Genomic DNA, 27180 nt, shown 5'->3' with positions numbered 1-27180 from the left:
TCCCAAGATATCCTACAGGGGAAACATTTGAGAAAACCTATGATCTAGAAATTATTGCTTCATTTGTCACAAATTACTCTGTTGACTTTTCTTTTTATTTGGCTCTTGCACTTCATTTAAATACAGTAGTGGCATGGTTTTACATCTGGATCATGGTGCCATGTGAGGTTATCTGAATCTCCCCAAAGCTTCCACTTCCTGTGCCAAGTCAGATGGTCCTGGAAAGCATATGGTGTGGATCAGACCAGCAACACCAGCATCTTAGAGCAATACATCTTTAATTCCCCAACTACACTCCAATTATTCAGCAAAGCAGTGCTCTCGGGCAACTGCTGTCTGTTACACTAGATCAGAACTGTCACTTAGAGAACAAACAGTGCTGAAAAAATGCATTTCTGGTCAGAAAACTGAAGGCATTTGTTAGCAGCTACTGAGAAGAATTAGCATTTCTGGCTTCTAGTAAGAAGCCAGATGCCTGCACAAATTCTTTAACTTGAACAAATCCACTTTGACTGATCAGAGGATTTGTCAAGTCCCATCAGTCCTGGGGCCAATCGAGTCCCATGGCCACCTACTGCCCGTGTTAATAGGAAATCAGTTTTACCACCACAATGGAAAAGGTAACGTTTTTGTGCCATCAGCCTGAGAGCAGAAGAGTTCCCACAAGACAGGCTGATGGCTGAAGCTTCACTTGCTGTTTGAGGACCAGATTTACTGTCCTGTGGCAGGGGATAGGAGTACATTTGAGGAGCCCCCTGAAAAGGCAGCAGCTGAACAGATCAGAGAATCAGAGAATCATTGAATCATTCAGCCTGGAAAAGCCTTCCAAGACCATCTGGTCCAACCACCCCCCTACCACCAATGTCACCCCCTAAGCCATGTCCCTCAGCACCACGTCCAACCTCTCCATGAACACCCCCATGGATGGTGACTCCACCACCTCCCTGGGCAACCCGTCCCAGTGCCTGACTGCTCTTTCTGAGCAGAAATGTCTCCTCATTTCCAACCTGGCACAACCTGAGGCCATTCCCTCTGGTCCTAATGCTAGTTATTTGTGAGCAGAGGCTGACCCCCAGCTCCCCACCCCTCCCTTTCAGGTATTTGCAGAGAGCAATGAGCTCTGCCCTGAGCGCCTTCGCTCTCTGACCATTTCGGCCCACGCCGCTCGCCGTAGCCCTCGGGTCGTATCGGGAAGCAGCGGGGCGGCGCGGCGCGGGGCCTGCTGGGACATGTAGTCCTCCCGACCGCGCCGCTGCATTGGAGCCCGGTTGTCCGGCGCCGCCCGCGAACTACAGCCGGCGGCCGGCGTCTGCCCGCGAGGATGGCGGCTCCCTTGGTGCTGGTGGTGCTGGTGGCCGTGACGGTGCGGGCCGCGCTGTACCGCTCCAGCCTGGCCGCCTTCATCGCCGAGCGGGTCGAGGTGGCGTCGCCGCTCAACGCCTGGAAGCGAGGTGAGGGCAGGGCCGGGCCGGGCCGCGTTCGGTGCCCGCGCTCGTTCTGTGGCCTCTGCGGCTCGTTCTTGTTTCAGAGCTGGGTGGCTTCAACGGCATCGCTTCGGGAGGTGATGTACAGGTACAGGGCAGGTAAAGCCCTGCAGGCGGTTTAAAATGTCACAATAAATGTCAAAAGCATGGATGTTTTTGGTGCCCTGAGGCCTCTGCTTCACACCGTGTAGCACTTCCACGTACAGCTCCCAGAAATGCCCTTGTGACAATGGGGACTTTCTAAATTTCGCCACAGAGCATCAGGTTAGGCCTCTAGACAGCGAGGAACACGGGACCGTTCAGCCCAGACAGAAGCCCGTATGGAGGAAGTACCTTTGTGGCAGGAACAGAATCTCTTGTCCCAGCGTATTGCTGAACCAAAAGCCTTTTGTTGCTTCCTGCGATCTCCTGCTTCATCTCCCTGTGAACAAACGGACCTGTTCTGCATCGTTTCTTTCACTGTAAAACCTGTTCGCTTCCCAGGGAACCTTTGTGCTCAGTAAGGTGGAGGAGACCTTGCAGAAAAAAAGCGTGCAGGCGTTGTAGTGCAGTTCAGGCTGCAGAATGTTAGGAAATTTCAAGGACAGGTAAAACTTTTAGCTTTGCTTGGGAATTCTTTTCTGTTCTTTCATATCTGGTTTCAGACATTTGCGTCTTCTCTATATCTAATTAGGCAAAAAGTTAAAAATGTGTGTTTTATTAAGCTACGCAGGTAGCTAATTCTCAGTGACCCCTGAGAATCAGCTCTAGAGGGTTTGGGGTCCATTGGTCACTGGTGAGTTTTCAAGAGCCATCTTTTAAAAGCCCAGGGCTCGTTTCTAAGGCCAGGCCTGTTCAACATCTTTATCAGCGATCTGCCAGCAGCAGGGAAGCATCCTCAGCGAGTTTGCTGATGGCACTGACCTGGGAGGTGCTGCTGACTCCCTGCAGAGGGCTCTGGAGAGATGGGAGCACTGGGCAGTCAACAAAGGGAAAGGCCAGGTGCTGCCTCTGGGACGGAGCAGTGCTGGACACAGGCACAGCCTGGGAGAAGCGTGGCTGGAGAGCGGCTCAGCAGGATGGGGCCTGGGAACTCCGGCCCAGGCAGTCCCAGGACAAGCGGCCAGGCAGTTGGACTTGATCTTTGTAGGTTCCTTCCAGTTGAGCTGTGCTCTATTCCAGCCTGAATTGTTTGTCTAGCATAAATACCGCGTGTCACACAAGAGGTGACTTAAAATCAGTAAATATCATACATGTGATTTATATACAGCGAGTTGCAAAATATTTCAGCTATAACATTGTTAGTTGTCTGAAACAAATAGCGTGATTGCATGGCAGAAGTAAGAAAACAATCAATTCTCACTGATGGTTGATTTTGTGAGATTTTGTGTCACCCATTCAGATAGTGATTCCGTGTGGGATACTCATGAACGTAGGTGTTTTAAAAAGTGTATTTTTATTGTCACGAGGTTTTTCTCTGCCAGCGTTACAGGATTCTCATGCAGGTGTTTCTTTATGTTTCAGTGGTCGAAGGATTAGTTCTGTTGGATTTAGGGGTCTCACCATATTCTGGAGCTATTTTCCATGAGGTTGGTATGCATGCTTCATTTTAAATGCGATATTCCAGGGGTTCATTTGTTAGCCTTACTGCTTGTGACTTGGCAAAGGCTGAGGATCTGTTCCATCCCAAAGACTTCAGAAAATTTGGAGTTGTGTAGTTGTCTGTGCAATAGTTGCACCTATTTGATCCTGCTAGCAGAATCAGGAGATGCAGTTCATCACAGAATAACTAGTTGCTAAGCAGCTGATAGCCAGTGCAGTATTTGTGGTGTGTAAGGAGAATCCAAGAAGTAAAATATGTTGTTCGCATCCAGATTTTCTGTGAGCAGAGGCAGCAGCAGGGGGAGACAGTGCCACTGGCAGTGTGAACACAATTTTGCTGGATAGCAGCATCTTGGGTTTCTGTATTTACAGAAATATTAACTTTAGTACAAACAGACAGTATATTTATTCCTCATTTTGGAAAGCACATCTTCCAAACACCTGGGGGGGTTTTGTGCCCTTTAATGGTCTTATTTGATATGAAGGTAGACTCGAGCATAGTGTCACCCAGGTGTGAGTCTCATACTTCATGTATCTCTGAAAACTTTTGTCAATAACTTCTGCTCGGAACGTATTTCTCACAGACTGAAGTATTTTCACATGCTTTTTTATATCATCGCTTTATTTTAAAACTATTTTAAAATAAATATATTTTCTCACAGTGAAGACTGAATTTACACCACGTAAATGTGATGCCTCCAGATTAAGCTTTTCTGTCAAAGGAATATTTCAAAACCTGCTCTTCCTCTTACCCTGGAAGGGAAGAGCTGTTGGGAGTATGAGGATAGATAGGATCTGCTTCAAGTTTTTACATGCTTTCTTTTTACTTTATAAAAGACTCACCCAAACAATGAAACCGTCTGTGCAGGAAATGCTTTCAAAAAACATGCAAACAACCTGAAAAAAAAAGAGATTCTCTAGGGAAAAAAAAAAAAAAAAAGATTTTCTAAAACTCTTCTTTATGTATTTCTATTGTAACACTACCACCATTGAAAAGGTGAAACAGAATATGACTTCCAAAGTTGATGATGTTTTTAAGAAATATATTGAGAACTTTGCAAGGAAAAAGATGAGTAAGTGTGATTTTGATTATTCACTTTACTCTGAAGTCATAGCGTTGAGGAAGAGTCTAAGGAAAATTGCCTTTTGCAGTCTCTCACCTTATACTCCATTGAATTGCCAGTTGTTCTATCCAAATGGAGATGGACAGTATTTGACATGGGTTTCTCTTCTGCTCTCTCTTAGACCCCGCTGATAATATATCTCTTTCACTTCCTGATTGAGTATGCTGAATTGGTCTTCATGGTGAGTGCTTCTGGAAAGTTCCTCTTGAAAGGTCTCATTCTGTGAAGTGCTGAGTACAACTTTCCTTTTGCTTATCAGTCAGGGACCTTCAGTTGTCTCCCTGGAGTTCAAATTCGTGCTGACCTCACACTTTCATTATAAAGGCAGCATTGTGTATACAAACCCGAGTTCACGCTTTTCCCTTGCTTTACAATTTGTTTATTTATTTACTTATTTTTGTGAGTACTTTTGTTAGATAAATATCCTCTTGGAGGGACAGGAAGTTGACCTTTGATTTCCAATTTCAAAGGTTACCTCTTGCAGGTCAGAACATTTTGCCAGCCCCCCCTGCCCAGTCCCTACGCTGCCATGTTTCTCATTAAAACCCACTCCCAAATTCCAGGCCTGCAAGGAGAACGCAAATGGGTTAGTAATCCAGATGTCTCATGTAGTAAACTGTTCTGTGAGTTCTGCATAATCCAGGACAGCAATCACATAGCTGGCTGTGCATGCCACCTGGTAGAGCCTCTCTCCCCAGCTCCCTGCTGGGCAGCCTCTAGTAGTGCTAACGGTGCACTGATTATTTCGATGGCTGTACTGCTGCCTGCTGAGTTTGGGACAGCTCAAGACACTGTCATGCTGGACAGCTGGATTTAGCCCCCTGGCACTGCCCCAGTGCTGCCCATGCTCTGATTAGACCAGTGATTCTCTGTTATCCTTACATACTTCTTTCCGTGAACATTTTCTTTGCCCCATTCTCTTGTTCTGTAAATATTAGTATCTGATACGTCTCATGGCTACAGAGGTTAGCAGTGGTGTGTGAACACTGTACAAATCAGCAAGCTAGTTAGTGTTTTTAAAGCTTTTTTACATGATCTGAGTCAGATCAGTGTTTGCTCAGGATTGCAATACTGACCAATATCTGTTTCTAATTCATTTATTTTACTTACAGTTTGTCTACACCTTGCTTTTTTAGATAACTGATGTACTAACAGCTGTTGCCCTTTACTTGGCCATCCAGGACTACAACAAAGTTGTGGTAAGCTGACTTGCCAGTGTTGCTGACCCTCTTCTCCCAACGAGTATACATATTTTATACCAAAGAAAACATACCAGAAGATGCAGTGTCAACCAGTCCTTGTTGCTTAGCAGATTTACCTGCTTAGCAGTAAATCTGCACATACCTGGATGATCACAAAACAAAAATGGGGACTGAATGTTGTAAACCAGCTGAGGTACTTAAAGTTCTGTTGTGTCCATATTACAGAGTGAAGCAAATTAGTGCCCATAGCTATTGCACTGCACTCGAATGATGATTGCAGCAGTGTTTATTCTTTGATCTGGAAGGAATTTAAAGAATTTGAGAAATTCCCAAGAATACAATATCCAATACAATGCAGACAGCTCAAGGGACACAATAAGCAAGAGGGGTGTGAAACTTTAGAAAATGTATTGAAAACCCGCCTTCAGTTGTTGCAGCAGTTTGAAGTATGCAGAATTACTCAACTATGGGTTTGGCAAGACTTGAGTGATCACTTTTCTAACTTCTGCTACAATCTTTTGTATATTTTGTAGCTAGGAAATGGAACGTTTTATCCTGAACCTGGCTTCAGGATGAAACATTGTTTATGTTTGCACCCAGTGTGTGTTAATAGAGGTTCTGAAAATGTGTAAAGGAAGGAACAAACCTTCTAAGGATGCTGAGGAGATGTAAATCGTTCTGCTGAGCAAGATGAAAGTCCTACACCAAATATAACTTGTTCCCTTCAAATTATAAACATATTTTTGGGAGTGAGTGATTCCTCCCAGTTTTCTCTTAAGTAGCTCAAAGTACATTTTGTGTAAGCAGTGTTGTGCTCTCTGCATTCCTAGACATGTGGTGATACAGTACTAATATGAACAGGGACACTACATTTTCTACATGTGTGGTCTCCCATCTACCTGGGCACTTGTCCTTTGTCCACTGAGGCTGAAGAAATAACACGTGATAGAACTGTTGATATGTAAAAAAATCCTGTGTGAGAGTTATTTCGCTTGTTGAGAATTTATTGCCAGCATCTCTTTCCTTTTGTCTCGCCGTGACATAGTTCAGTAAGTTCATAATACAGATTTATCCCTTGTCTCTGTAGGGAACATCATAAAACAAGATATATTAAAGAGAAAGATTTGGGATCTCTAAAGGAAGTTTGACATAGAGGTATCCTTCAAAATAACGAGGACAGTGTAGTTCTGTGACTTCATTTCTTTGGGCCTCATGTGTTGAGCAGTGAATTTACAAAGTCAACTTATGTATGTTCTACAGTAATGAATATCCTAAGTGATAAGAAACAGTGACTTTCCTCATCTGACAGTTTTTGGTCATTCCGCCTTGTACAGTTCAAAAAGCAAAAGCTCCTAATAGAACTGGATAAATATGCACCAGATGTGGCTGAACTCATCCGGACACCCATGGAAATGCACTACATCCCCCTCAAGGTAGCACTATTGTGAGTATTGCTTCTTTCAGGTTGTAATAGGCTGCTTTGATTCTTCTGCTCTCCTTGGGCTTTGTCTGATTTGGGGTTTCAACATTTGCTGAAGATTTTACTTTTTTCATAAGTTCTAAGTTTCCTATTATGCATAAAAGTCTCCCCATCCCTGAATAATTGGTTTCAAAGTGAAAAGCATAGGCTTTCCTAAATGCATGCTGCTGACAAGAAAATTTACTCACGCCTCCTAAGAAAGGCTCAACATGATGAGATCAATAATTTGGTAGCAAGAATGTTGTGTCTCCGTAGATCACAATTTATTTTGCTGGAATGCTACTGTCATCAGAGTTGATTTAATGCCTTCGAAATATCTAGTGTGTCTTTTCAGTCAGGATAGTTTTGGAGCAGTCAGACAAAATATTTTCTAGGTATCACAAGTTGAACATCCCAGAACTGAGTATAATAATGCAAAGATATTCCAGGTTGACTGTTTAATAATGTCATGTCTTGGTGTTCCTCTGTATGTTAATCACTTTTTAATTTCAGAAAGCATCAATTAAATTAAAATAAATAATATGCATATGAAATATTGCAAGAAAGAATTATTTTACCTGAATAAATTATTATCTAAATTATTCTGTGTCAGAAAGATTAAAATGTGGCTGCATTCTGGAAGGTAAAGGTGTTTAGCGTTTGCTGCCTTTCCATAATCCTAATTAAAATGGGATGGATTTTCTTATTTGTCTGGTTTTATGCTCAGATCACGTCATTATGGACCTAAGTGATTGCTCTGACATAGTAGGAGTGCAAAGATGCAATTGGGTTGAGGGAAACACTCTGGTAATGTACCAGAAGGATACGTTCCCATCTTGCTATCTTATTTCTGTTAATTCCTCAGAGCCAGTAAACGTGAGAAGCAGAAAGCTTACTTCAGACCCAGTATTCCTAGGTTTGACTGAATAAATGCACAATGTCTCCGGAAAGCAAGGAACGTTTTTGGTAGTCATTTTCTAAGACAGAATCTGTATTTTGGACATTGTCCCATCTCCTTTTTTCCAGTGTGCTCTCTCTATTCATCTGAGTTAATCTGATGATGAGAGAAACCCATAAAACATAAACAAACAAAAACAAATTGCAAATTGCATCTGGTTTTCCTTTCAATATATTCTTAATGAGGTTACCTCTTTTGAGTTGTCTGAATGTAACTTCAGCTTTGCTCTTTTTCAGCTATCTGTTAAACCCCTACACTGTGATGTCTTGTGTGGCAAAGTCCACCTGTGCCATCAACAACACTGTCATTGCATTCTTCATTTTAGCTACAATAAAAGGTAACGCAATGAAGAAAAAGCATTTATTTATGTCTTTCTATAAAGATTAGAAAAGTAATGGAAATCAAATCTGTGTAGAACTTTACAAATCTGATTGCTACAAATATGTGAGTGGGACACATCAGCCCTCGAATGGAGCAATAACTTAGTTCTACTTCAAATCACAAGAGCCCAAGAAACTTTATAGTCAAGTCAAAACTTACTTTCATCTCAGTGTACCTAGGTGATTCCCTTCTAAAAATTGACTCCATTTCCCAGATGACTTCAAATAGTTTTGTGTTTATGAAGAAATCTGTCTTTGCATAGGAGTCTGCTCTTCCTTTTGTACATGAATATCCACTTAAAATATTTGCCTTGAGCTTTTATTCAAAAGCAAGCAGTTACCGGCAGCTATTTGACTTTTACTTACAGTTGTAACCTGGGTTTGAAATTAGCTAATTGAGTTTTGGCTAGGCAGAAACAGTAACCAAAGGCCTATACTAGCCCAATTGAATAGACTGTGACAGAATGGCTTTCATTAGTTCTGTACATTCAGCCAGGTTTCTGTTCCTCTTATGAACCCCTGTGCTAAAGTCTTTTGGCATTTGTCCTAGTCACATAAGCTTTAGGAGTTCTCTGCTGGATTATATGAAATGTCAGTTTGATCTGCTGTCTGGTCTCCAGCAGTGCCCAGAACCAGACATCACAAAGTAAGCTGGTATAGGTTATTGTTACTAGTATTTCCAAAAGAAAGTTTTCCTTCAATTATTAAGTAGGGGGTTCCATTTAAAAGCATTTGTGAAAGCAGATGTGCAGGATCTGCTTGTTTAAACTGAATTTTGCTGCTCATTGATAGTTTAAGGCAAATAGATTTGTCATATACAAAATTGTAGTTGCTGTTCCCTGTGTTTTCTCCTTCATTGGGAGAGTGGCAGCCTCTAGTGTTTAAAGTCAGCAAAGAGAAAATGTCAGATTATGATTTCTGGGTACCGATTATTTAGATGTATGCAGAATTTAACACAATAAAATATAGAATAGGGTGGTTTGTGTCTAGGAAAGTATAATTGTAGAATGGAGAAGACTCATTGCTAGGAAACTCTATACTTTACACAGATGGAAGCAGAGAGAAGCTTACTGTTTGATGTCAGTCAATGGACACAGGCTAGCCCAAGGTGTAATTGTCAAGTCAATGCACTCAGTTTTGGTATCTGTAAAATAGGGATAATGCTCCTTCCGTTGGCTACAGATTTTCACTTGCTGTCTTTCACAGAGCTTTGCTGAGGACCCTCACTCATTCTGCTGACCAGGGCATCCAGCATGCTCAGTGGGACACAGCTATTATAGCAGGCAGCTAATAGCAGACAGCTATTTCATGCAGATATGAATTAAGTGAATGCATTCCCACATACAAAGAGCAGCCAACGTGGTCTATATGTAGACTGAATTACACAAATCACTTTCTGTATGTGAATTATAGGAAATAGAAACCAGTCAGTGGTTCTTTCTCATACAAGTCATTGTCCTTTCAAAATGTAGTTAAGAAAAGGCTACTCTCACAGAAACATTCTGCTACTCTTTATGTCATGTTCTGATATTTGTAAACCCATCACAGAGGATTGTGCATTCCTTCCTTTTTGGACTTCCTGTCTGTAAGGTTGTATAAAATATTACTCTACAAATGAACTTATTTTTTCTCCTTGCAGGTAGTGCCTTCCTCAGCGCTGTATTTCTGGCGTTAGCAACATACCAGTCACTCTACCCTATCACGTTGTTTGCTCCAGCTCTACTTTACCTTCTACAGGTAAATGATTTCTAAGCATTAATATCTGTTGTCTTACCGTAGCTGTGCAGGAACAGTTCTTAGCTGTTGAGAGTGAAGTCAGGGGTAGGCCCTGAGTTGCAGAAAGAGTGACTCTCTCCTCAAGCCGTGGAGAGTTTACAGCCTTAATGGGGTAGCCTTTGCATAGAGAAGGTGGAGCAGAAAGTCATCTACAGAACTAGTTGGTGTTTAGCTTGCCTGAAATATATTCTAATCTTTGTGTCATGTGAATTGCAACAAGGATTTTAGACCTGGAGAGTTTCCTTTGCACTGACATGGGTCACTGAGCTGTGTTAAAATGAAGAGCTGTATATTTGAATAACCAAACTCGGAAAATTTAAGTGTAATGGTAAAAGTCATGTGCTTGTGAAAGCAGCTGGTTTCACTTGTCCTATTTCCCTCCCTGTTAACAGGACTGTGGTTGAATTCCCACAGGGCTGACTTTGATCACTCATGGGTGCACAACACCTCAACAGACAGGCACTGCTCCAGGCAAAACCACCCCATCAGTAGGCTGGTAGGCACATCTGCAGGCACGGGTAGAGTTTAAAGCCAAGGCAGCCCTTTGCTAGTCTGCAGATTCATCAGTTTGCCTGCATGCTTCGTCAGTCTCTGAACTTTTGTAAAGTTCAGTAAAATGACATAAAGAAGAATTACAATGTGCTGAAGGAAAAACTGATTATTTGCTATTCTTATCCTGATGTAGGAGCAAGGAGAGGCTGTAACCACTAGCAGATGATTCTTATCCTATATTCACAGATCAGTTGGCGATTACTTTTATGACAACCAACTTCTTGTGATCAACCAACCAAAAAATAATTTTTATGATTTTTGTCATTCTGGAAGTCTTGCTGTTAAGCCAATACCAGTCTTGGTTGCTTCTATCCTGTTTTCCTCATGTTTTTTATAGTTACTCTTAACTACGGGTTCATCACAGGCTATTCTCAAATCCCTGAGATTCAATGGGAACAGAGGCAATTCTTGTCCATTCTCTTCCCCCAACTATGTCTTACTTTTTTAAGGATTTTGATTTTTCTTACTCTTTGCGAGACAAGAACTTCTGTTGACTCAATGTTGCTTTTCTAGTTACTTAATATTTAGGAACATCTTTTTTTTTTTTCATATGTTGTTACCATTACAGCTAACTTTAGTCTGAGCTGTTTTTTATTCATGGCAGTGGAAAAGTAAAAGTGTTGTGTTTGCAAACAGCAACAAGTGCTTTGATATATGAAAGCATGATTTATGACTGACTTGAAAGGGGAAGAGGCTAGCGTGTCTTCTTTTACCTGGATTTGTAAATGAAGTTTCGTGTTTTCTTGTTACAGAATTAAATAGCTTATCTCCAGTAGTTTCCAATCTGTCCTGCCAAAAATCCTTGCATGCTTTACAGAGAGCCCATGCCAGTTAGAGTTGGCTCTCTGTACGTCTCTTGCCAGTACAAACCCTACCAGCAAGTGGAAAAGCTGACTTGGAGCTGCAGAACTGTGAGCAGTTCCCAAGGTGTTTGCCCCTGTGTATATACTTGTCTTTATAAATGCAATCAGGGAATCTTAGATCTCTTGTAGTGAGATACCAGTATGTCTTGTTATGTGATAAGGGCTTGCTGTTGACCTGTCAAGGTTATGTGGCAGCGACAGGACTGCAGCAGTTGTCTTTGTCTAAAGAGGCAACCATTGAAGTGGCTCTGTTGTGCTTAGAAACCCTCCTTGTTCCCTGAGTTTAGCAGAATATGAGTTCCAGTCCATATGGCAGGGAGCTGGCATCACGGGGCAGTTGGTCACAAAGCGTGCATCTCAGTCACATCAGGCAATGAGGGTTTGTGGAGGAGAAGGCAAGCAACAGAACAATACTGCAAACACATAAACTAAATCGTAGATGTGAGGAAGTGTGTGCGAATCTCACGTTGAACACCTGAGACTTGACTCGTTTGTAGCATTACAAGCAGAAATGGCCAGCTTAGCATGTCGATTTTCAAGCACAGAAAAATATGGACAACGTGCCTGGCTTAAATGGAGAGAGCGAAGAACATCAAGCAGATTGTGCTTGAAAGTTGCTCTTCCCAGTGCAGCAGTTCCCAGTATTTGATGCTTTCTTTCAACAATTTGAGAGGATGTTCTCAACAATTGGACTTTCTTGTGGCTTTCCAACTGATGAGGGCTATCTGCCTGCTTGTGTTTTGTTTTCAGCGTCAGTTCATACCGATAAAGCCAAAAAGTAAAAGCTTCTGGCTCTACACCATGCAGTATGCAGCCTTGTACCTGTGCAGCCTGGTAGTAATCATCTGCCTCTCCTTCTTCCTCCTCAACTCCTGGGATTTTATCCCATCTGTTTACGGGTTTATGTAAGTATAAGAATTCTTACTATTTTTGTGTTGATTCATACATATCACACGTGTGTCCCACTCCCTGCCCTAAGGAGTATGTGATCTGTGATTTTACTGGCAACACAAGAAAAGAAAAAGTGTGTGTGGAGGAGCCGTGCCATTAGCCAGATGCTGTTAATAAGTAGCAGCAAGAATTAGATAAGACAGGAAATGTTTTCCACCAAGTACATTAGAAATGGATTTGTTTATTGAGCCACTGTTGTTGTAGTATTTTTCTCTGAAGACGTCTGCTCAGGAGTGGTGTAAATCCTGCTGGGGTCGTGAAAGGATGTTGTTGCTAGGTTGTCACATCTTTGGTTTCTCTTCCACAGATTTAAAATATAGGTCCTCATTTCAATACCACATAATGATCAATTAATAAAACAGAAGCAGGGCAGTGAAAAACAGCCACTTAAAATTGTCTTTTCTTTTCAAATTTCAGCCTTTCTGTTCCAGATCTGACACCCAATATTGGCCTTTTCTGGTACTTCTTTGCAGAGATGTTTGAGCACTTTAGTCTTTTCTTTGTATGCGTATTTCAGATCAATGTGTTCTTCTACACCATTCCCTTGGCAGTAAAGTTAAAGTAAGTATGTTTCTTTGCTAGTTTGTTTGTTTGTTTGTTTTTACTCCTGTAGTTGTCCAGTGGAAGTTTATAAGACTGGCATCAGATGTCTGAATCTATGAACCTGAAAAACTGTTTTTAATAGAGCCTATCCTCATTTCCCAAAGTCTCAATCTTTTCCTCATAAATAGAGTAAAATATTATGTTTGTGCTGGAATTTAAAGGGAAAATGCCTGTTATGAAGCCATGTACCAACAGGAGTGGTGGTGCTCATTAAACCCCGTCAAGAATACTGCCTCTTGTTTTCAGCTCCTCGGTACAAGAAAGATGCTGATAAGCTTGAGCAAGTCCAGTGCAGAACCTAAAAGATGGTCAGTGGTTTGAAGGCTGGAGAGCAGCTGAGGGAAAAGGGCTTCTTTAGCCTGCCGAAGAAAAGTCTTAGGGGATACCTGATAGCATTTCAACACCTAAGAGGAGGCTACTGAGAAGATAGAGCCTTTTGCTGAGATCGCTGAGGTGAGAAGGAAGTGATCATAAATTGAAAGAGGGGAAATTCCAACTGGATATAAAGAAAACAGTCATCACTTCGAGGACAGTCACAGACTGGAGCAGAGATCTATGGCTTGTTCTTGGAGGTTTTTTAGATCTGACTGGACAAAGCCCTAAGCAGTCTTGTCTGAAGTCACTGTTGACCCTGCTTTGAGGAAAAGATTGGACTAACACCACACTAAGTCCCCTTTCTCACATGGGCTGTGACTGAGAAACCTGCTGCTGCTATACACTTGTACACTCTTGAGAAGGCCTCTTGGCCATCTTACCAACCTGCACTCAGATTTGGAGATGGAAAGATGATTTTCCTGAAAAGTATTTCCTAAGCCATGGTCAGGTTTCTGTGGAGACAGCAGTCACTTGTGCCCCTGCTGGAAACCCATTCTGCTCTGTATGTTTTTGAAAAACTAAAAGTAGCCTGGGGTCAGAGGTAGTAACCATCACTTACATGACTCTTCCTTGTGATTTCAACGTAAGAAAATGCCTCCATATCTCCTGGAGGTATATCAATTAAGATGTTCAGAGGGCTATATGGGACTTGGGAGCCTGCATTTCCTAACAAGTTTCTGCAGTGGAGATATTTTTCAGGATATTTTCCTTCATCTTATTTCCCTTCCTGCTGCTGTCCCAAAAAGCTGCAGTGGCATTATTGTTACTGAAAGCTGAGATGAAACGTAGTGGGCCCTGTTTTTGGAGGTTATTCTCGCCTTAGGTACAAGTCAGTCCAGTTTCACTTTTAATTTTTAAATGTGATTTAGCACCATGGATAGAGGATAAAATCCGTCTCCCCTTATATTCAAAATATGAAAATTTGCTTCATACCTGTACTTAAAAGTTGAATCTAAAGGTCAGTCTGCCCAGAATATTATGTTCTCCATCACTTTTCATTTTCATTTCTCTGCGCTACTGCAAAGCTGGTTCACTCATTCTAAAAACAAAGCTGCTTTTTAGACCCTACAATAGCAATCCCAAGCATCACCACCTCAGCTCTTTATAAAGTGCACATCTAGAAGATGCTTCCTATGTTTTTAGTCCCTTTCTTGCATGCAACACACAGAAAACTACATGCACTATATACCTGAACCTGGGAAGGATATTTGAACTGACAGTCCTCTGACAATGAGGCACCTTATCACTTTGATATTGAGAAACTATTTGAGCAACTTGATTTGTTGCTTGCCACAGTGTAGTTAACTCAGCTGGAATCGTCTCATTCATTTTTCATAGAAACTGATTAAAAAGAAATACCAGACCCCTGCAGTGATCTGTGCAGATCTGGGAGTTGGACTCTGCTATGAAACAGGCATGTTACATGCGTCAAAAGAGAGAGCAGAGGTTTAGGCATAAAGGTCCCTGCTCCCTGCTTGCAGAAGCCAGTATAGTCTAAAAGCAAGAACTCACATCTGGAACTTCAAGTTCTTTATTGCCAGAAAAAAATGAAAACTTGGGGACAATCCTAGCAGCTCAGTCTGTCCCATCAGGGGCTCATTTGGAGAGAATGAAGTACCAGAGCCTTTTAAAGCCTGTCCCACAGTATGTTTGTGCCATTGCTGATCTTTATTTCCAGTTTGCAGAGACCCGACTGTGTCCTCTTACCCTTTGTGTCTTTTCCCTTTTAGGGAACACCCTGTGTTCTTCATGTTTGTCCAGCTCGCAATCATTTCTATCTTCAAGTCCTATCCCACAGTGGGAGATGTTGCACTGTATATGGCCTTCCTTCCAGTCTGGAGCCACCTTTACAGATGTAAGTTCTTTGTGTTTGATTGTTTCTTCTCTGGAATGAGAAAGTGTCTGTCCAATAATTTGTCTCCACTAAGCCAAACCACACCTGTAGTCCTGCAGGCTCTTGTGGATTCCTTGGGCTATCCGGAAAAAAGCTTGATTTCTGGTGATACGATACAGTCTGTAACATATGTTCAGGACTAGGGTTGTAAGAGGTCGAGGAGAGAATTTTCACTTGTACATTATCTTCCCCTTCCAAGTTATTCTGAAGATTTTTTTTTTTTTTTGTAAAAACCTTTTATAGCCCTGCACAGAAGATGTTCCTTATGTAAGCTACATCCATCCTTTCAGTGTTTCACTCCCATGTAAGGGTGTGTAGAGTGCTGCTTCTGCAGTTGATGAGTCCCCTAGCCTTAAAATCCCACATTTTGCAGCAGTTCTTTGTTTTGCATCTGCTTGTTTGCTTAGAGTAAAAGTAACTGAATTACTCCAAGTGTTTGTCCAGTTTTTCTCAAATGCTTCATAAAGAACCTGTATAGTTCTTTAAATCACCAGAGAACTACCTGATGATTTTCAAACTCTGACTGTAGAACTTGTTACAATGAGAAGATTTTGCAAGTCTGCCAGTGTAGTGCTCCTGGAAGTGCTGTTTTTTCTTGCATTTCTTGCCAAAGTCAGCTTAAACAAGCTGCTTTAAGCAATCCTGCTGTATTGTCCTTGGCTTTGACTGCAGTCTTCTCTGCCCAGGGTCAAGTTTGTGCAGGGCAGCCAGTCTACCTGGTGTCAGGACACATAACTGGGACTCAAGATGCCAGAGTAGTTTGCATATGTTTGGCTTTAGGCTGGTCCTCTGCAGCATCAGTAGTGGGGAGTAAGTGGGGCATTGTCTGCTGTGGAGGCCATCCGCTCCATTTGTTTCAGTCTAAGGAAAGCTAAGGCCAAAGCAGCTGTGATGAAATAGAGCAGGAAGCTCCAGGCTGGCCCTGAGGATGTCACAGCCACACCAGGTGACATATTTTTGAGAAATCCGAATTCAATTTAGGTGAGATGTATGTTCCAAACTTAGAGAGGAAGGCGAGTATGAGCGTGAGAGGGACAATCCCATAGTGAGTGAGCTATTAAACGAAAAGCTTAAAATGATGGATGTGAACAGTTTTGGATGTGATAATAGTCATAAAACGTCAGATAGTTCCCTTCAGCAGCAGAATGATCAGAAGTCTTTTTTGGTTAATTTCAGGGATGTTGAGCTATAGCCAAGCACAGCTGCACAAGTGCCAGGATAAACTATCCTACTACTGCCAAAGAACAGAAAACAAAACCTCTTCTGGCCTAGTAGTTCCTAGCTCTTTTAGACAAAGTTGTATTTGTTTTTTGTCCGTCTGGCACATACTCATGCAGACTAAAGGATTCTTGTATCTCCCAAGGGCATATGTTTGTCATCACATTTGGCCTATAAGAATGTCCTCTGTTCTTTCATTTACTTACCGTCTTCTTAGAAAATATGACTTTTACTTATGGTCCACAGATTAGCTTTTTCTATAAGTAGTCAGCTTGACAAAGCTAGGGAATGGCATGCTCTGCTCTCTGAATCTTGATGCTGGTGCAAAGGCCCTTCTCAAAACTGCTAGCTGCTGTAGTGTAGACACCAAAACACAAACAAACAAACAAACAAACAAAACAACAAAAAAAAAAAACAACAAGGTCTTCAGAGGAAGAGTTTCTCTTTGGAAGCACAGGACGTAGAAGAAAAGAGCTACAAATGAAGGATTCACGCACAAGCTAAGGCAGAAATGTATTTTCTCCTTGAAACAAACAGTGAATGTCTTATAAAAGGTACCCAGGGGATTATCAAAACAAATTGCAAAAGCTTGATTGTTGCAGAGAAGTATGCTTTGGCAAGTGCCTGTCTGCCACTGCACATACCTGAAATACCATTGCTGGTTGCATGAGCATGGCTGTTCGATAAAGCTTCATTTTAATAACTTTTTATTTCTTTTGCAGTCCTCCGGAACATCTTCATCCTGTCATGTGTGCTCATTGTCTGCTCCCTCCTGTTCCCTGTTCTGTGGCATCTATGGATTTATGCAGGAAGTGCTAACTCCAATTTTTATTATGCCATCACGTTGACTTTCAACATAGGGCAGGTTAGTAGAGCAAGGCAAACCAGGCTGCACTTTGAGGATTGCACTGGATCGGGTGTCCTGCCAGCAACAGTGAATTCTGCAGGATGTGTCTGGCCCATACAGTCCAGCATAGCAGCTTCCTGCCTCTCCTGCTCCAGCTGAAACCTGCCTAGTCCTCACCTTCGGGCACACTAATGGGGAAAGAGTTCTTGTAGTGTTTAAACTATAGCTTAACAACCCAGCTCACTCTGCATCTTACACAGTCTGCTGCTTGGTAGCAGAGGAAAAGCATCTCAGTATGACAGGGTAAATAGCACATGATTCGAGAAGAGAGGGAATGGAAAAGACCATGGGGCAGCGGCAGTGGGTCCATGCAACAGGCAAATGAGAACTGCCTAAATGCTGGGCCATGGCACCAATTTTTCTAAGCATGACACCTCACTGAAATGTAGGGCTGTGGGCATGCGTTTGGTCTCACTCATGCCAGGACTTGCTCTCCCTCCTTCTCTCCAGGCTGTGCCCTTCTAGATTCATGACTTTCACTGCCCTCAGAGAAAACAGAGCTTAGCAACCTTGGAGGATGAGATCCAATGTACACAGTTGCTACAACCCTTCCTAAGGCTTTCCTTCCTCTTTTCTGCAAGTTGTTATGGTCTGTAGATAATCCCCAGGTCCTGGGACATTTTCACACGTGGATGAGGAAATAAGGAGACCGTTCACTTGATGTTAAAGTTGCTTTATCACTGCACCTCAGCCATTTACATTGACATTGCATCTCCTAAAGCTAGAGGAGCAGTTTTGCCAGAGTCTGAAAAATCACTTGCTTGTATGTTCCCCAGCCCCTTGATAAATGGGGGCAAGCACCCTCTGTGATATAAAACCCTCTGTTCTGTAAAAGCAGAAGGGGACTCCATGCAATGAGTAGAGTTAGCATATAGATGCATATAAGCCTTAAGAAAGGCTTATAGGGAATTGTGGTTTGTTAGCTGTCTAATTATACACCTTGCCATGGAATGAAAGGAACAGTAAAATTTAAATGACAGATAGCATTTGATCTAAGAGGATTTTATTTCCTACCTTAGAAAATCACGGCAGGTCCTGCGATGTATTATGCTCTGTGCCAACGCAGACAGAGCAAAACTCTCCTTTCTGATTTCTTTCTGAGAAAGAACTAGCCCTCACCCCTGCCATCCCCAGTTATTTCTTTTCCCGTTAAGATACCTGCAGAGTCATTTAATTCAAAATAAAATCAACCGTATTGATGTAGCATGCCAAGTAGTCAGCCATAGTGTAATGCAAAACAAACAGACAAAATAAGCACTGCTGCTCTACCCCTTCCCTGGGCACCTCTACCCCTCTCTGTCTGTTTTCCTTCCAACTTTCTCCTCTGATCCCAGCAGCCCGCAGCCCTCTCCCTCAGATGTCACCCAGTCCTACATATCCTCTCTTCCTGCTGCCGAGCCTTCTTAGCAGCAGCTGTATTTAACAGTAACCCAAGCAGGCTCTGGCTGACAGACTAGCTCTCTGTCTTCCTTTGTCCCCTTAGCAATGCAGCACACTTCAGGTGAGGCGCTCCCAGGCATGAATTCCCCAGGTTCGTTGTGCCAAAGCGATGTGCTAATGGCATCTGGTTATTAAGGACAGCACCTGCTGGTCTGCTTTGGGACTGTAACTGCTAGTTTGGTTTGGCACTGATGCTGTTTCCAGTGGGAAGGGAGGGTTGCACCACAAGAGGCTGGATGGCAAATGGCATTAGTGAGAGAGCAGGGCACTCGCTGCTGTTGTGCTTACTGCAAAAGCAGTTTGCCCAAAGTGCTTTAGAAAAAACATCCTTTGTTTGACCACTCCAGCGCAGCTGGCCCTGAGACCCACTCTTACTTTCTCACCTATGACTGTTTTTAGGCAAGGGAACAGTCAGCACTAGTGCCTCAACAAAACAGAAGAGTGGCCTGGGGAAGGCAGGGACCTCATGGTTTCCGTGCCAGATTTCCATGTTCTGTGCAGTTCTTGAGGAAGGTGCATCGATTGTGATTTCACCATACAATGTGGCCAGTGGCAATACCAGCCTGAAGCATGCAAGGGAGGTCCCTTGCAACACAGGATGATGCCAGCATCAGTGTCTATGGAAGCGTGCTCTGAACTGGATCAGGGGAAAATCTGGGGGGTAGCCAGCTCTGTTTCCCACTGACAGGGAGCAAGTGTGCAAACAAATACACAGGGTTGTCTGCCCCACAGAGAGGGCACTACAGCACGGTGACAGGAAAGAGATGGGAAAGTGGTGAGGGTGCTTTTATCTGGTTTTGCTCCTGGACATTGTTCTGAGAAGCCACAGCCTTGACTTTCCAGCTCTTCCCTTCACCCCTCACCCTGGTACGTATTGTTAAACTGCTGAAACTTCTGTTTCCTAAGGCTGACCTGTGAAGTTTCTGCTGCTACTTGCAAGCTTCTTACCCTTTCTGACTAGAAATGGCAATTGAAACGTACTTTGCCAGTCAGCAGCAGGGGACTTTCAGCATCTGGGTCGAGTTGCATGACAGCATTTGCATGCACAGGAGTCCTGTGGATGAGGCTTAAAGGTGGTCTGTAAAGCTGTAAACAATGTATGGACCTACCTTTGTCATACTTCTTGGCCTTTTTGTGGAGCTACTGTCTCTTAGCTGAGGTGTCTGTGGGAGCAGACTGGTAGCACAATAAATGGGTTAGTTGAAGTCTCCCATAGTTTTGTACAGTAAGGCCATGGCCAAGGAGTATTCACAAGATCCCAGTGCCTCATCTGCAAAGCATGATGAGCAGCCAAGGAGCTTCTTAAGCCCCTTCAGGGTTTGTCACAAACACATCCCTATTTTTCTTTTGTTCTGAAGCATCACTGATGTGTCTGAACATCTCATTTCTGCAGATCCTGCTCATCTCAGATTATTTCTATGCCTTCCTCCGGCGGGAGTACTACCTCACTCATGGACTCCATTTGACAAGACAAGATGGGACAGAGGCCATGCTTGTTTTGAAGTAAGGATTGTATCCACCAGTCCTTGGGACATGGACTACTCTATGAACAGTAAAGCTTGGTGTATATGGGGTGGGTGGGGAAGGTTCCTTGGATGAGGTCTGAATTTGGGGATGATACCTACTGAAAGAAAGAGCTGAGGTTCTTCTGGGAATACCTTCCACAGCAGTGGACGCAGTGCAGGCTAAAAGCTGCAAGTAGAACCTGCAATGCCTCCACTAGAGCATCTCCCTGCTTCCCTCAGCTGTGCTTTTTGCCTCACCTCACCCTTCAACTGTGGGCAGTCCATCAGGAACTGGAAGAAGTGTTTGAGCTAAAACCAGGACTGAATCTCTGGCCCAGAAACAGTTCAGCCCATAAACTGTTTACTTCATTGTCACTGGTTCTTGGAGATATTTGCTTCTCCTGGAAATTTCCCCTTCACTGCTTTTACCAGTAACATTCCTGCTTGACACAAGACAATGTCTGTGTACTTGGTGATAAGCCCTGCCTGCAGATGCCCGTTTTTGGTTCTTCTGCTTTTGTGGGTTCTGGAAAAATCCCATGCTCAGACACAGTGGGAGCTTGTGAAACAAATGGGCAACCAAGGATGAATGACCTGTTGGAAGGAGGACAGCTGAAGCTGCTGCCACAGGTAATAATCCTGGAGCTCAAACGAAGCTCAAGTGACTACTAAGAACTGGAACCGGCAGGGGAAAGCAGCAGCAGGATACTGGGTTAACTGGTCTATCCCGTTGAGGTAACACATACCTTCCTGTCAGGAGTTGCACAGAAACACTACTGTGGAGATAGACAACCACTACTCCTTATTTCTGTATTTTAACAAAGCTTGGCAATGCTGGGCTTGCACTACACTGTTGTGATAATTTGGGGCAGCAGCCTGGACATGGAATGGGCAAGCTGCCTGCCTGGGCTAGGGACCAGGAGGTGTCAAAATCTCCCCTTTAAGGCTGCAGACCAACCTCTGACAGAGCCTCAGACGCTACTGTTGTGGAGTTGCTGGGCTCTTGGTGTTCCACAGCAGCTTAACAGTATAGGATAGCCACTCCCCAGTGTTACCCGTTGCACACAGAGTGCTGGTATCTTGTGGCTGTGCGTGGAGGGCCCCGTTCAAACACTGTCCCTTAGTTTCCTCACTGCTTCCCCCGATCTGCGTTCAGACCTCTTCACTTCAGAGCTTCTGCTGCTGCTCACCCCATGAATGTGACCCACCGCAAGGGAATACACTGGGCTCTACTGGTTGCATGTGGCACTGAGAATCATTACTGACGGTGTTGGAAGCCTTCTCCCTGGTGTTGGGACTGGAAGCAGCCACCGTGCCTCATTCATCCCAAGAAAAAAATTTGAAGGGCTGGTGGTTTGTTGGTACAGAAACCAAACTGCATCTGGTACAGAGGAATTGAGAGAGCAACATGCCAAGGACCTTCCCAGGCAGTTTTATGAACAAATTTTTTTTTTTTTTTTTTTTTTTTTTTTTTACAATTAAAACTTTTGCCTTATTGCACTGCTATTAGCGCTTTTGCCAGGGGACGTTTCTGCGAGTCCAGCTCAGCCCACCCCGTCCTGCAGCCCTGGGCCGGGGGGGGGGTGTGCAGGCAGGGCTGCTCAGCTGCCGTGTGCGTGGCATGGCAAAGAGCACAATAAACTGTGCGAGTTTTAAATGCCTCTGGTGTGCTCTGTGCTGAGCGAGAGGAGGGTGAGGAGAATTTGTGCCCTGCCATTCAGGATGTGACCTGAGCTGTGAGCAGGAGTTAGGCTGGTGGAGTCACTCCCTGCCACCCCTCCTGGTGCTGGACCCCCTGCCCTGTCACTGTCGGGCAGAGGGAGGGGGCCTGAGAGAAGGAAAGGAATGGAAACAGGTTCCCTGTTCAGCATCACAGGCCAGCCCCATCCATACCCACCTCGTCTCCCCAGGTGCCCTTACACAATGCATTTGAGGCCCTGGAGCTCTAGGGACAGGATGGTGAAGATGTGGGGGGAAAGTCTGCACAGGAAGCTGTTTAGGGCAAGGAAGTCAAGGCCATGCCTCAAGACTGCCTCCACCAAGAGAGGGGTGTCAGTAACACTGCTGCCTTGGACCTCCAGAGGGCAGACTTTGAATTGTTCAGGACACTGGTAGGGAGGGTCCCTTGGGAGCCAGTCCTGAAGGGCAGAGGGGTCCAGGAAGGCTGGACCCTGCTCAAGAAGAAAGTCTGAAAGGCCCAGGAGCAGGCTGTCCCCATGTGCCATAAGATGGGCTGGCAGGGAAGAAGACTGGAATGGCGAACAGGGAACTTCTGAGTGTCCAGGAGAAAAAGAGAGTTTATGTCTGGTGGAAGAAGGGGATGGAAACTCGGGGAGAGTACAGGGAAATTGCCAGCTGTGCAGAGAAAAAAAATCAGGAGGGACCTGGCCAGGTTGGGTCGATAGGCAGAGGCCAGTGGGATGACATTCAACATGGCCAAGTGCCAGGTCCTGCACTTTGGCCACAACAACCCTGTGCAATGCTACAGGCCTGGGGCAGTGGCTCAAAAGCTGTGCAGGGGAAAAGGATCTGATTGATGCTTGCCTCAACGTGAGCCGGCAGCGTGCCCAGGTGGCCAAGAAGGCCAACAGCATCCTGGCTTGTCTCAGGAATAGTGTAGCCAGCAGGAGCAGGGAGGTGATGGTCCCCCCCGCACTCTGCTCTGGAGAGGCCGCTGTTTGAGGAGTGTTTGTAGGCTGCTCAGCAGAGCTTGGATATAAATTTGTGGCCTTTGGCAGAAAGGAAGACTTCGAAAGTGGCATGGAAGACTGGTCCTTTAACTTTTTCTTGGAAAGAAGGAAGAATCTGCATGTGGCTGCTCCCCTCGCAGCTGACACTTGTCCAGCTCCATGGGCCCTGCACCCATGGACACGGGGCCCCTGGGGTTGTTCCTCCACATGTGCAGGACCTCCCAAAATCCTCCCAAAGCTGCTGGGGAGCGGGCAACATGCAGCAAGGCAGGAGCAGACCATTGCAGCCATCGTGCTACCATGCGTGGTGCTGCCTCGCACAGGACCCACCTTTAATTGCTGTCTGATCTCTGCATAAAAGGGAAGTTATTTTAAGGTTGAGCCCAGAGGTTCACCTGGTGCCAACTGTTTGGGAGCACGGGAGCTGGGACAGCTGCAGGAGAGGGTCACCGTGGGACCACCACCGTCCCTCCAGGTTCACAGCAACCCCTGCCCGGGGCAGGGCACACCACAACCCAAGGTTTCCCTCCTGCTGCAGGCTCAGAGCTGCCCGGCTGCCTGGCCGCAGGACACGACCCAAGGCCACCCAGCCTTGAGCACGGCACCATGCCCCGTGCCACGCTGGGGCTCGGTGTTGACAGGTAACAACTATTGCAACAGTTGTGTTGCAAAGAGCAACACACGGAGCGCGACCCGCCTGTTGATCCCAAAACACAGGCTCCCCACACCGTTGGGGATCAGCTGAGCCCACATTAGCAGCCGGGGCACAGAGGAGGTGACAGCCCCCAGCCACCGGGGGAGAAGTGGAGGCGGACACCTGGGGATTCATCTCAGTGATCCGGGCTGTGGGGCTCCACGCCCGGCCCTGCGTCACAGCGGAGCACTTGAACATTAACCCCGGGTGGCGGCGAGGTGGCCCTGGCAGCACGGCTCCCGGCACCCCAGGAGCACCCAGGATGATGAGGGGGCTCCGTGCCCGCTACCACCTCCTGGTAGGTCTGGCCCTGCCGTGCCTGGCATGGGGCCATTTGTGGGGTTGCCCCTGGGGTGGTGGTGGGGAATGGGGCACACTGGGGTTCTGCCCTTCAGCCTTGCTGTGATTTAAGCACCAGCGGGGATCCATGGTCCTTCTGGGGCTGCCCCTGCCTTGCCCCCTCGTCCTTTGGTCCCCTGGGGTGTTTTCTGCCTGTCCCCACTGCGGGGAAGCTGGAGGAGCTGCTTGGCTCTGCCCCACTGCCCCCCTTGTCCTTGAGCAGGGGTGCGGGCTGTGCCCACAGCTACCCTGATCCCATGGCCAGCCACCTGCCCCCAGGCTCCTCACCATCCCCACGCACGGGGCTGGTCCTGCTGTGGGCAGGGGAGGGCACAACTGGGATTCACTGCTGCAAGCTCCTCTGCTGGGGCTGAGTTTTAGCCGAGGCTGTGGAAACCTCTCCTCGTCTCCTCTTCCTCTTTCTCCTCCTCCACATCTCCTCCCTGGGCGGCCCTGCACCCGTGAACTTCCGTGCAATGGAGGCACCGCCTGGCAGGGTGCCAGGGCCCGGCACGGCAGCGGCGAGAGCGGGCCCAGCCTGGCACCCACCCCTGGGGGGTCCGAGGGCCTTGGGGAACCCTTCCCAGGGCAGGAGACCCCTGTGCAGGGCAGCTTTGGGGACACTGCACCCCTGGGGCAAGGCTGCTGGTCTGGGGGAGTGGGGTGGGTGTAGGGGAGGGGTGGGAGGCATTTGACTCCTTCCATCCCCAGCCCGACCAGGACGAGGACCTGCCCGTGGGCTGCGTGGAGCCGGACAGCGAGGGGCAGCCAGGCTGGGAGGGGGCCCCAGCCGCAGGCACGGCACCAGAGGAGCCGTCTGGGCTGGTGCTGAGCACGCCGAGCCGCGTCCTGCGGGACAGGGACACAAAGGAGGTGAGGAGCTGCCAAGCCACGGTCGTGCCAGTGTGAGGTTGGATGGGTGATGCCCCCCCCCACCCCGATCCCGATGGACAGTCGTGTCCCCCCGCCCCACGTCGAGGCCCGTTGCTCCTCCTGGAGGAGCAGGGGCCGTGAGCAGGACCTCAGGGCTGGCACTGCCAAAGAGGGACCCAAATCTGGGGAGCCCCCACATGGGTTCCCAGCACGGTGCCCCTGTTGCTAGATGCCCTGCATGGGCTCGGGTGAGGGGAAGGTGGGCACAGGTGGCAGTGCCTCGGCCAGGCTGCAGCTCCCCAAGGCCCCAGTTATCTGGGGGACAGCCCCAGAGGTGCCAGGCCCCACACCCTACCAGAGGGCAGAGCTGTGGGACACCTCGCTCCAAGCCAGCTGCCTGGTCTCCTGCTTGGATCCAGGCAGGTTCTCTGGCTTCCCACAAGGGTGCTTAGGGTGAGAACGCTTGGGGAGCCCTGGGAGGATGCTGAGCAGGACCTTTTGGGAAGATGCTTGGGGGAAGAATGCTCCAGGAGGCGTCTTGGGAGGCTGCTTGGGAACACCTCTTGGGCATAGGAATCTGGGTGAAAATGCTTCAAGGGAAGGGTGCTTGGAGGGGGGAGGATGCTGGGGTGGGATGTGCATCGTGGGAGGCTGGGGGTTGGGAGCGGCAGGGCTGCAGGGGAGGTAGGACAGCCCACCAGCACCTCTGAGCCCACCCTACCCCAGCTGGGGCCCCACCTGCCCCCCCGGCTGCAGCAGCAGCCCTGGAGCCTGCTGTACTGCACCGCACGGGACGGCTTCAGCCTGAGGACCCTGTACCGGCGTGCCGGCCCCCTCAGCTCCCCTGCACTGCTGCTCATCCGAGACACCGATGAGCAGGTACGGCCAAAACCCATCACCCCACGGCATCCCCCACCCCATAGCAGCTTCACGCTGTGGTGTGCCAGAGAGCCCTGGCTCAGCGCACGCCTCAACCCCGCGGCACGGCCCCATCTGCTCTTCTCTCCCCCTCCCAGGCCTTCGGTGCGTTCTTTGCCACCGCCATTCACATGAGCAACAAGTTTTACGGCACAGGGGAAACGTTTCTCTTCTCTTTCTCCCCGGAGCTGAAGGTGGGGGCTGCAGCTGTGGGGTCAGAGGAAAGGGAGGGGGGTCCTGAGGGTGGGGGTCAGCTATGCCCCACGGCCTGTCCCTGCTGGAAGAACCCTGAGGTGCTGTTGGAAGGTCCAGGGATGGGCCAGGGTAATGCAGCCACACTTGGTCCACCAGGAACAAAGCCACCAGGTCACCACAGCACAGGACACAGCCAGTGGGATGGCAACTGGGGGAGGAAAGGGGTGGTCTGTGGGTCTGAGGGGGCTGATGCCTGATGGTGCCATCAGGGGGAGGCACCGAAAGGGCTCCGATGGCTGCTGGTGGGGACAGCTGGGGGCTGGAGCCTGGCCCTGCGGCTGCAGCCATTCCTTGCAGGGCTCCAGGCTCTGAGCCCTGAAGCTGGGACTGACAGGGCCCGGCCCCGGCCCCAGCAGTTGGGACAGGGACAGGGTGGCCTGACCGCTGTCCCCACAGGTGTTCAGGTGGACGGGCAGGAACAACTTCTTTATGAAGGGAGACGTGGACCTGCTGATGGTCGGCGGGGGCAGGTAGGGGTCCCAGCCGCTGCGAGGCTCAGCTGGCCGGGCAGCAGGAGAGGGCCTCGGCTGAGCGCAGCCTCTGCACCTCCCAGCGGCAGGTTTGGGCTGTGGCTGGACGGGGACCTGCACCACGGGGGCAGCCACCCCTGCGAGACGTTCAACAACGAGAGCCTCTCGCCGCGGGGGGATTTCTGCGTCCAGGACCTGGAGGTGTGGGGCCTGGCCTGACCGATGGACACCGCTGCCAGGGGAAGAGCCTGAACTGATGGCTCACGGGGCCAGCGGCCTCCAGCGCCCATCAGGACAGTGCTGGGGGAAGGCCACAGCTGCCTCCTGCTCCCCAGCCCTGCAAATGTCCCCACCACACACACACAGTGAAGGGCAAGGGGACAGAGCCCTGCAGGCCAGCCCCACAGTGCTGCTGCCATGCCAGCTCTGCCGGTAGCACCCAAGGACCTGGCCTGGCAGGGATGGGGCAGAGCCTCCCCACGAGGGCACGAGGCCGGATGAAGCAGCAAACTGAGAGCAGTGTGCTGCCTGCAGGACCAAGCAGCTGGGACAGCCTCTGCCCTGCTGGCCGCTGCCATAGGGATGGTGGCACCAGGGCTGGTGTGCGAGTGGGTGCTGATCATCAATAAATGGGAAAAGCCATGCTCCAAGCCTTGTCCCTGTCATGAA

The 27180-nt window shown here is 47.2% G+C and overlaps 2 protein-coding genes across 4 annotated transcripts; both read left to right on the top strand.

Moving 5' to 3' along the window:
• The first annotated feature begins 1308 nt into the window (after positions 1–1308).
• PIGU (phosphatidylinositol glycan anchor biosynthesis class U) lies at positions 1309–21876 on the top strand. Of its 3 annotated transcripts, XM_084296598.1 has the most exons (13): positions 1309–1451; positions 2988–3052; positions 4311–4370; positions 5326–5388; positions 6726–6835; positions 8045–8145; positions 9828–9925; positions 12130–12284; positions 12748–12891; positions 15039–15163; positions 17143–17285; positions 20161–20270; positions 20513–21876. In XM_084296598.1, the coding sequence occupies exons 1-13, from the start codon at positions 1322–1324 to the stop codon at positions 20583–20585; spliced, it is 1377 nt and encodes a 458-aa protein (XP_084152724.1). In that variant the 5' UTR covers positions 1309–1321; the 3' UTR covers positions 20586–21876. The 3 variants fall into 3 exon arrangements, with proteins under 3 accessions (XP_084152724.1, XP_084152725.1, XP_084152726.1); XM_084296599.1 differs by having other exon boundaries at positions 20161–21876; XM_084296600.1 differs by lacking the exon at positions 17143–17285 and having other exon boundaries at positions 20161–21876.
• A 1929-nt stretch (positions 21877–23805) lies between these two features.
• TLDC2 (TBC/LysM-associated domain containing 2) lies at positions 23806–26730 on the top strand (the record flags this gene model as incomplete). Its single annotated transcript, XM_084296708.1, has 6 exons — positions 23806–23954; positions 24707–24868; positions 25595–25747; positions 25885–25980; positions 26438–26511; positions 26595–26730. The coding sequence occupies exons 1-6, from the start codon at positions 23919–23921 to the stop codon at positions 26728–26730; spliced, it is 657 nt and encodes a 218-aa protein (XP_084152834.1). The 5' UTR covers positions 23806–23918.
• Between the last annotated feature and the right edge of the window lie 450 nt (positions 26731–27180).

This window comes from Netta rufina (genome assembly GCF_964035555.1).
Source record: "Netta rufina genome assembly, chromosome: 16".
Taxonomy (NCBI): Eukaryota; Metazoa; Chordata; class Aves; order Anseriformes; family Anatidae; genus Netta; species Netta rufina.
Note: the sequence above shows the minus strand (reverse complement) of the source record. Positions and strands in the feature narration are given on the sequence as shown.

What these genes read in the sequence shown, in the direction of transcription:
- PIGU (XM_084296598.1), top strand. Translation starts at nt 1,322, where the DNA reads ATGGCGGCTCCCTTGGTGCTGGTGGTGCTGGTGGCCGTGACGGTGCGG. An exon ending in ATGCTGAATTGGTCTTCATG is followed by an intron (nt 4,371 to 5,325) that starts GTGAGTGCTTCT and finishes TTGCTTTTTTAG; the next exon opens with ATAACTGATGTACTAACAGC. An exon ending in CCCTTGGCAGTAAAGTTAAA is followed by an intron (nt 12,892 to 15,038) that starts GTAAGTATGTTT and finishes TTTCCCTTTTAG; the next exon opens with GGAACACCCTGTGTTCTTCA.